Source organism: Pholcus phalangioides, unplaced genomic scaffold (assembly GCF_987345545.1).
Source record: "Pholcus phalangioides strain wild (caught in Gottingen) unplaced genomic scaffold, Ppha-v1.0 ptg000024l_1, whole genome shotgun sequence".
Classification (NCBI taxonomy): Eukaryota; Metazoa; Arthropoda; class Arachnida; order Araneae; family Pholcidae; genus Pholcus; species Pholcus phalangioides.
Window position 1 is genome coordinate 23,985,721 of NW_028301616.1, and position 10,414 is coordinate 23,996,134.

A 10,414-nucleotide genomic window follows, 5' to 3' on the forward strand; every position below is an offset into this window, starting at 1 on the left:
AAGGGTGACCGCATCTGAGGGGTGTTCGTTAAGAAGGGGGTTTACTGTATTTTTATTGGTTTGAACATCGGATTTTCTGCCGCAGGTAGAATTCAATGAATTAATAGAGATGTTCGTATTTTCCAAATATCAAGTGTTTTATTTTAAGGCTATTCCTAGAGATATATCAAAAGACCTTTGGAATTTTCAAAATGTTTTTGCATTTTCGCATTTCACTCAAAAAAATGCATTTAGAACATAAATGTCAGCAAAAAATCTTTATTTTTCATGATATATTTTTTTGAATTTTCAATTTTTTTTTGTGAAGAAGTAATTTACTTCTCGTTCAAAAATTTTCAGCCAAGATGATGCAGTATATTTTCATATTCACATATGATTTTTTCCCGAATTTTACCGCTGCATTTTATGCAATAAATCACACTTTTCCCGAAGGTAGTTTCTTCTGGAAGCCGTCTAAACCTCCCCCGCCGAAAGTTCAACTTTAAATACTGCCCTCTGATGAATACCTTTATCGTTCATATTCACCATATTTCTAACTCAAAACTTACACGAGTCTCAAGTCAGAGCTCTGATTTCAAAAGAAAAAAATTCTACAGTGAGGAAAACAACCCATACACATTTGTGGCACCAGGGCCAGTACGTCAATAGAAGAATGCATTTCGTTTTGGTATACGAATGTAAATTGGTGTATGACGGATCGTAAATAAATCAGATCAAATCAAATTAGGTACGTGTAAACACATTTTCTTTTATTGGCACAAGACAAAGACAGAATCGAGGTGATCCATATCAATTTGTTTCCATTCGTGTGAAGGAAGAAATCAAAAGCTCGATGTATTTTGGTGATTTTCCGTGAGATCCGAATGACTTGGCGTTTTTCCCCAACCTCGTTGTTAATTTTAGAGGACGAGTCCACCATGGGCGAGTCCAAGCCCGTGGTTCAAGAGGAGCCCGTTTCCGAATCCGTACCTGAGTGCGGGTGCGGCATAAATCGGAGCAGCAGCGTGGTAGGCTGGCACTACGGCTGGATGAGCTGCAACAACAGCAGGAGCCGGAGCGTATACAGCGTGCACGGCTCCAGCGTTCTGGACCTCAGCGTGGCTTCGGACGTGGGCGCCGTCGGCGATGTCTGAACGAAATGCGAAGTTTCCGAGGCTCTGTATACATAAACGAAGAGGAAGATATTAGTCAAAAAACTTGCCTTTGAATGCAAGGATATTTCGAAACAAAATAATATAATTATAGCTCGATTCTCTATCCCAAACGATCCCGGCGCATTTCACTGATGGTGCTCTACAGTGATTGATAGGACCATAACGGTTCATTTTCAAAGAAGGACCAAGGGAAATGGGGCACAGTGGGACAGTTGTAGTTAAGATTGCAATAAAACCCAGGAAGCACTATAGTTTGATATATAAAGAACTTCTAAAGGCTCTATTTCTCTCTCTCGCCGAAGATAAGAAGTCAAGACAGGCCGTGGATCTTATTTCCTTTTGCCGATCGACAGGCGAAAACCTTTGGAAGTTCTATATATCGAACTATTTTGTTTCCCTGAGTTTGATTACCGTCCACATTTTCAATATTTGGCAATATCAATATTGATAAAAATTGTTTTTTCGATCAAAGTCTTTGATCCAGTTTATCAATTCTCCTGATGATGCCAACCACTAGTGTTGGGGAAACGTTGAGAACAAACTCAAACGGACGACGGTCTTCGAACCCGAAAAAACAATTTTTATCAAATGATGGCCGCGAAAACCTTATCAACTATCAATATCAATATTACTTGGAAAGGGCTCTAATTAGACCCCTATGAAAAATCGAACCAAATAGGCAGTTATTCCGTTTTTTGAATGTTCTGGCAATGTAGTTATCTTTCCTAATAATGATCTAAAACTCATGGATGGGCTCCTTCATTGGCAATTTTTCGATTCTTATAGAGTTGCGAAGCCATTGGTACTCTATAGACACGATACTGAGTGATAATCTTTGTGTATCGAGTACTAACTGTCAAAGTATGATATGAAGAACCTTGCATATATGTAAATATATTTTTTAAATACTCTGGTCCATCCGAATACATCAAAACCGATTTAAGAGATTCACCAGTCTAAAATTTATTTGCAAATAAACGCGAGTAACCGATAGCGTCTAAAGCCGGGATTACACTATGAAAGTTTCATAAAAGTTAATTTATAAAACTTGAAAAATGCTACCAATAAGGGCATCGGCTGCATTTGCTCGAATGTAATCGGTACGTTATTGGTTGAATTTCTCAAGTTTTATAAATGAGCTTTTATTAAACTTTTATAGTATAATCTCGGCCTAATTTTGTATCCTGCTATTTCATGCGAAACACGTTTCGCTTTTTAACCCATCACTGCACAAGTACAGCGTTTACGTATAACGAAAAACAGTCCATGAAATAGACCTTATAAAAACAGAATATCTATAAACAGAACACTATATTATCTCATACCTCTGATAAACAACCGAAACTTTTAGTATTAAAACACACTCAAATAAAATTCTAAATATAAATCCCACCCTCTAAATACACCCCAAGTTAAGTACAATATCATATTTCGTAAACAAGCTTAGATATTTTACGGCCATGGATGGTATTTGTTTGCTCTAAGCTGCAGATTTGAAGGCATTTCAATGAATCATCATCACCGTCGTGTTTTAATATTCATCGGATATTAAAATGTCGGATATTTATTGCATACTTGTGCACGCGTACGAAAATCCTCCATCTTTCTCTCGAAAATTATTCTTTACAGAATAATCACAGTTTATAATCTTGTTTTATCACTTGGAAAAGACTTCTTTTTCTGAACTTGTTTTCTCTTCAGACGGAGCTTATTTCAAAGAGCATATTCAAGTAAATGCTTATTATTCATGATTTTTTTACTCCCGAATCAAAATCAGCTTTCAATAAATTTACTCAGAATGTACATATTTACGCATTTGAATGAAGAAGAAAACGATTTCTAAAGAAAAGTTCACTTCATTTGATGATGATATACATTTTTTTTCTTGACTATTGAATATTTTTGTGAATGCTTCGTATTTATTTGCATAGTCGACCGAATTCAATGCGAAATAAGAGTTTGGAAACATGTTTTTCGGGTCTTTATAGTAGTTTTCTTCCTTTAAATTCATGATAAAATTGAGAGTTGTTTGAATAAATATACGTACATCTTGAGTCCTAGATGTTACACTAGTGCCAGTGCTGGCCAATGCAGCTCCGTGCAACAGTACGCTAGCCTGGGCGGCAGCCAAGGCAGCAACAAAGATGATTACCTGTAATTGAATGAAAATTTTATGAAATTGATTAGAGAGAAAATTGTTAATAGCAGCTTAATTAGTTTTGTTTGGAAATCGAACGAGGAATTCAATATTAATCGTTATCAGACGTCGAAGATTTTTCAAGGTCCGGTCCGTGTCTGTAAACGTGTTCTTATTACATTTCTGTGAAATCCTTATGGTGGATCAATCGATTTTAAATAAGAGAAAAAGTCATCAATTTTTTTTAGTAAACCATAGTTTTGTATGAAACAAAGCCGAATAAGATGTTAATTTACAAAAAATAGAAAAAAAATGTAGCCATAATATGGGTTTTTGGTATCCGAAATGGCAATCTTTTGCTAGGCGCAGTTTTATTTTGATTATTTATTGTTGTGGATTAACATCGTTAATTAAATCTTATACGATGGTCTCTGAATTTAATTAAGGATAACTTTTCTAATTTAATTTTAATGATGATTTTTAAATCAATTTTTTTTCGGTAACTTTCATATAAAATTCTTGAGATACTTTATAAATCCAATTTTTGGGATCATTTTCAACTGAAGTTTTTACAATAATTTTCCAATTAAATTTTTAGTATAATTTTCTAATTCAATTTTTAGGATGATTTTTAATTAAATTTTTAGAAAAATATCTTTACTAAATTTTATGGATAATTTCTTAGTTGAATTTGTAGGATGATTTTTAATTCAATTTTTAAGATAATTCTTAATTCAATTTTTAAGATAATTCTTAATTCAATTTTTAAGGTAATTCTTAATTCAATTTTTAAGATAATTCTTAATTCAATTTTTAAGATAATTCTTAATTCAATTTTTAAGATAATTCTTAATTCATTTCATACGATAATTCTTAATTCATTTCATACGATAATTCTTAATTCATTTCATACGATAATTCTTAATTCATTTCATACGATAATTCTTAATTCATTTCATACGATAATTCTTAATTCATTTCATACGATAATTCTTAATTCATTTCATACGATAATTTCTGAATTTAATGCTTTTACCATAATTTTCAATTTCATTTTCAGGATAATTTCTAAATTGAATTTTTATAATAATTTTAATTCAATCTTTTTAACGATGATTTTTTTAACGCAAATTTCTACGTTATTTCTGAGCATCAATTTTAAGATAATTTCGTGAGCACATAATTTTTACGGTAAGGTATAATTTCATTTTTGATGGCCAACTTACTATTTCTGTCGTTTCGAGAATTATATTCGTAACCACAATATAAGAAATCACAACCGGCAGAGAAATATAATTAACCGGTATTGGTATGAAATACACATGTAGTGAATATAATGAATCAACACAGTGGAATTATTTTTGACGATCACACCTCTCTTATAAGATCAGATATTAATCGAGTTTTATGTTAATCCTTTGAGTACTGATGGTATTCCAAGAATCAAGTTAGATAACTTGTTTGTGCTGGCTTATTGTTTGAAAAACAGCATTTTTTATTCATTTTTTTGGCTTTAATTTGAACTAAAATGGCCAAAAAAATATAATTTTCATTTTAAATATTTATATATATCATGATCATTATATTTATTATCATTTTCTTCTTATTCTACTTTCCGTGAAGTGCGGTAGCAATATTTACGGTGAGTACTATTTACACAATTTCTTCCCTGTTCCAGCTCAATTATGTAACTAATTAGATTATACACTGATTATACACTGTATTTTTAATACACTGAAAAAAATGCTAAAAATCACAGCTATTTATTTAACTGTCTTAGCGGCATTGACGAGATATCTCGCTTCTCAAGAAGTTGAGATAATTATTCTGATCATCTAACTGAATAGCTTTTCAGTACACTAAAAGAGACTTATTAAAATCATAACTATGTATTTAACCCTTTGCCTACTAATTAAAAAAAATGACCTCAGCTTTCTGTGGAAATCAACATTATAGGTCACAAGTAAGGCAAATTTGGCAATTGGATTTTTTTGGGACGTTTATGTCTCTTTAGTAATCAAAGGGTTAACGGCGACACAGGCGAGATAATTCACCTAATTATGTAGCTTTCCAAAACACGAAAATGGTTTCTGAAAATCAGAACTGTTCATTTAAGTCTCAGTTTCATTGACGAGATATCTCGCTGCTTGAAAGCCGAGATAACAAGCTTAGTTATGTAACTAATGCAATTAATCAGATTTTAATGCTCTAAAAAAACAGGCTTCTAAAAATCAAAATTATTTATTTAACTGTTCCAGCGTGGCATAGGCGAGGTATCTCGCCTTCTGAAGAGCCATTTATTTTACAAAAACAAGCCCAGATATATTTGTAAAGCTGATTTTTCAATAGAAACATATTTCCTATCTCCTTTGCACTTTTATAAAAAAGATAAGACATTTAACGGGGGGGGTTTAACTATTTCTGCTATGTTGTTCAAAGAGTTAAATATATAACTTGTAGAGAAGCTCACGGCAGAGTAAATCAAACACCAAATATTTCTGGAATTTCCCAAATATGAGCGCAAATACGAATATGTATGATAATGTATCGAGAAGCAATGCTTACCTTAGAGAACATTTTCGAGAGAGTTTCTTGATTGCTTTGGCAAACAGAGAATGTATCGATCTGAAATCCCGATCGCGCTTATATAATAGAGTTGATAACCGAGGCGAAGGACGACCAGAACAGGGCGTGGACCGGTGGAATTCCCTTGAGAATTCGAGTAGGTACACACGTAACTACATCAGTAAATACATACAGTAACTGTAAACACACCATCTGATGTTGTAATTGAAAAGTAAAATACGATTCAAGGATTCCTCGAAAAAAAAAAAAAAAAAACTAGTCCGTGTTATAACTTTCCATTGCTTTTCCTCTTCAATTTGTGCTGCTGTTGCTGCTCCCCCTCATGGAATTTCCACTCAGATACGGTCCGGCTTCGTCCAGACTGGTAATAATTGGTGGCTCGTGACCTTAAAATGTCGACAGTATTCTTCTCAATTGAAAAGATTTTTTTTGTTGTTGTTGTGAATTCTAATTGGGAAATAAGGGGGAAAGTGAGTGAAGAACTAGATGAGATTATTGTGATTTGATCCTAGGGAGGAGTGGACTCTCTTCCATCTCAACGAGTGGGGACTCCACCCTAGTCAATCTATAGCTTGTTTGACGTCTATTATAGACCTAAGGTTAACATCTCATTTGCGGTTTTTTTCCTCGTGTTTAACAAAAACACAAATTGAGTGTCCATTTTACGTTTTTTTCCCCCTTTTATGATGTCGGATTCAAATTTTATAATAGGGTTTTTGTCCGCTTATCGAAAGCCTAAGGGATGGGACAATGGCATTGATGACCAATGGAGCAAAAAAAGGAAAAAGAAAATTCTTCAAGGTCATCTAACCCTTTTTATGAATTTATTATTGTTTTGGAATTTTTATTGTATTCCGAATTAATGTTATCAATGAAATACAGTAGGAAGTTCGAAATCTCGACTCCTTAACACTCCCATTTTCGGCGCAATCGACCGAGCCCCTTATTGGGCAAGAGTGCTGAATCTTTTGGGGAGTGCGGGTTGCTTCACTGATTCAGAAGCGCATCGCAAGCCACTGAGTTATCTGGATATGTGCGCTGAACCACTTAAGTCATCTGAAAATGTGCCGCGGGCCTCTTGAGTCATCTGGAAATGTGCGGAGAACTTCTCAGGTCATCAGAAAGTGGATCTCTGAGTCACCTATAAATGTGCCGCGAGCTTCTCAGGTCAACTGAAAATGTGTCGCGGGAAACTTGATTCATCTGGAAATGGGACACGAGTCTTTCTTCGGCTGATCTAAAAATGTGCCCCGAGTCACTCGGGGCGTCCGCTCCTTCTGACACTAACAATTCATTGGATAATTGGCACTGTAATTCATGTGCGGTTTAGTAGTTTTGATCATTTTTGTCACCCCACGGTCATTTTCTGTACGCTAGGGCTAATTAGACCGCGACCTATTTATTTTATTTATTGCCGATTCCCAACGGCAGTCTTTCTTTATACTCACCGAGACGTTGGTGCGCTAACCCATCGATGTGGGACTCCCTGCGGTAGCATTCTTTTCCTATGGTCATGTCGCCGCATCTGTTGTCAGAAAAGTTTCTGACAAGCACGAACAGGGTATAGAACTCGTGACACCTCTTAACATCCTTCGGTACTTTAGGAGAGTATCTTATCGACCTGGGCTACCGCGCCCAAGTTCAGTAGTTTCAGTACCTTTTGAACATACAGCAGGAAAAACGATGGCTGGCACATAACATTGATGGGGAAGCAATGAATGAACCAAATTAGCAAACATGACCTCAGCATGCCCTTGTGTGTAATGTACCCTTGATGTATCAGTACAACATTTCCCAGCAAACACAATATTCAAGAACATATCCTAGGAGAGTATTTTCCAACTGCGGTCCACGGACCTCCGGAGGGTCTGTGTGAAGTCCTTCCTGCCTACAGGATCATTCTCATTCGCTACCATTTAAGGAATGACACATTTTTTATTGTGAAATTGTAATTAATTGCTTCAATTATTATGGGATTATAAAGTATTATGATCTATGTACAGGATGATTCAAAAAGACCTTTAAGAGAGGTGATAGTACACACCAATGGAAACAATTGTCAGCAAAGAATGCGTGGTCTAACACGAAATGCACACGCGCGTTTCGAAACGGTCGCTCCGCAAACGTTAGAACGGCATTCCTGTAGAAATTTATCGGGAGAAAAGAACACCACATGCATGCAAATGTAACCTGGGGAAGAAGAAGATACCGTATGCAAATCTGCGTCACAGTGAATAAAAAGCCGACCCTGTGAAGTTATTCCAGCGTGCAACCGCTCTAATAGTTATAACGCGTAATGGCGCACTTTAGTAATATTGAGTCCACGCCTTTTATACACTATAACGCAGATTTGCATGCGGTTTCTTCTTCTTCCCCAGGTTACATTTGCATGCATGGGGTGTTCTTTTTTCTCCCGATAAATTTCAACAGGAATGCCGTTTTAACGTTTGTGGATTGGCTGTTTCGAAACACGCTAGCGTGTTTGCGTTTCATGTTAGACCATGCATTCTTTGATAACAATTGTTTGTGTTGGTGTGTACTATCACCTCTCCGATGTTTTCTAAATCACCCTACACTGTACTGTACTATAAAACTAAATACGCGCACCCACAGGTTCGAAACACTCCCCATGCCCCCCGTCGACGCGCATAACTCAAGAGTCCCTGACTTTTTGTTGGTTTGATCGACCCATTTCGGAAGCCCCTGTGACTCAAGTTTAGGTCTCGGCCCATAGATTAAGAACTCCTGCTCTAGAGTAATGGTTCGCAAATAAAACACCGTATGCCCTCTTTTACCCATGCAGGCTGCATAAACATTTTGGATATTATGGAAGAGTGGCATCGAAACTGTTCTTCTGACGCTACAAGGGGTCCGCGGAGCGTTGACTTTCACTACAAGGGGGGACCACGAAGCATTCACTTTCATTACAACGGGGGTTTCATGCTGCATCGACCTTCACTTACGGAGAGATCCGCGACGTGAAAAATTTCTGTAAACATCGTTCTGATCAAGGAAGCAAATGCGCAAGATGGTGCTGCCATCTAACTTTCTAGTTAGAAAAAAGAGGAGCTAAAATTAATGCGAACTTATTTGTAGATCATTGTTGTGGGCCTGCCATGCCCCATGTAGAACCTTTCTGCAAACTGGAAAGCGGACTGAGAGAAGACATTTTTTCTCGAAATTGATGTATCAATAACCGTACCCGATCGAATAGAAATATTAACTAAATTAATAAGAATGCATCGGACGGATAAGAAAAACAACCACGGTAAAAATTAATGAATTAGTCACGTGATTTTCCTTTTTTTCAAATTTAAATTTTTCTTGTGCAACGGATGACACTTTGACATCCGAGATTCCGGGACACGTCAGATTAATTGGGATATAATTAGTGATCGCAATCATTTTTTTTCAAATACGAAAAATTCCTGCATTTTTTTGCAAGAAAGTAAACGGAATGTGACAGCTTTTTTTTTGACCATCGAAATGAAAACAACAGCGAAATATGATTTCAAGAAAAATCATTTTTTTTCACAATTTTCTCAGAGTAAATTGAATGCAATGGGAGAAAAAAATAATATATATTTATTTATTGGATTTTTATTTCTCAAATACAAATATTTACATTCCCTACATGAGATAAATTCGATACGTATATAAATGTAATAATATATATATATCTTTAGCTAGTTGGTTCAGCTATTTGATGTTTTATTCCGTGATGTAATAACATGGTCAACAGTTAACAAATAATTAACATTTATTTAATTAACTTTTGAGAGCGAGAATCAAGCGACCGACTGATACAACAACAACAAGAAGACTCTACAATATTATACAGTACATTCGAGAACATTGATCAGAAACGTGTGCGCGTTTCAGCTAGTAGAGCCGAATAGGGCGCGCGCGACACGACTGCCATCTCGAGGAATATTCGTCGCCACAATACTCCCCCCGTAGATTAAACGCCCGCCTGAAAACGGACTACGGGCTTAATTTTGCGGCCAGATTTCGTGTTACATGCATTAGGTATGGGCACATTAACAACACTGGGAAAGGGAGACGTGTTGGCTTCTTGGTGGATATATGCAGGCTTTACCCGATCAATAGAAACATAAACTTTCTTATTGTTAATTAGTAAGCAAAAATTTTTAGAGTCTCTAGATACGACATGATATGGTCCTTGATATGGAGGAACCAATGGACGTCTCACAGCATCAGTTCGTAGAAAGACGTGAGAACAATCCTTCAAGTCCTTTGACACGAATACTGCTTGTTTGGCATGGTTAGAAGCTGGTGTTGGTCGCAGTTTGGACATGTGTTGGCGAATCCTCTCGACGAATACAGGTGCTGGAACTGGCAGTTGGTCAGAACTTTGGATGAGTTCCCCGGGAAGTCTGAGGACAGTTCCGAAAACTAGTTCAGATGGTGATGATTGCAGATCTTCACGAACTGTTGATCGAAGAGATAGCAACACCAAAGGTAGAGCCTCGCTCCAATGCACTGGGTCTACTGCCATCAGAGCACTTTTCATGGT

General features: G+C 36.3%; 1 protein-coding gene across 1 annotated transcript; it reads right to left on the reverse strand.

The window, feature by feature from the left end:
• Window positions 1-728: 728 nt before the first annotated feature.
• Window positions 729-5,960, reverse strand: LOC149069049 (uncharacterized). Its single transcript, XM_089250974.1, has 3 exons — window positions 5,857-5,960; window positions 3,202-3,306; window positions 729-1,157 (listed from the first exon to the last, which is right to left on the reverse strand). The coding sequence occupies exons 1-3, from the start codon at window positions 5,866-5,868 to the stop codon at window positions 900-902; spliced, it is 375 nt and encodes a 124-aa protein (XP_089107100.1). The 5' UTR covers window positions 5,869-5,960; the 3' UTR covers window positions 729-899.
• Window positions 5,961-10,414: the final 4,454 nt, after the last annotated feature.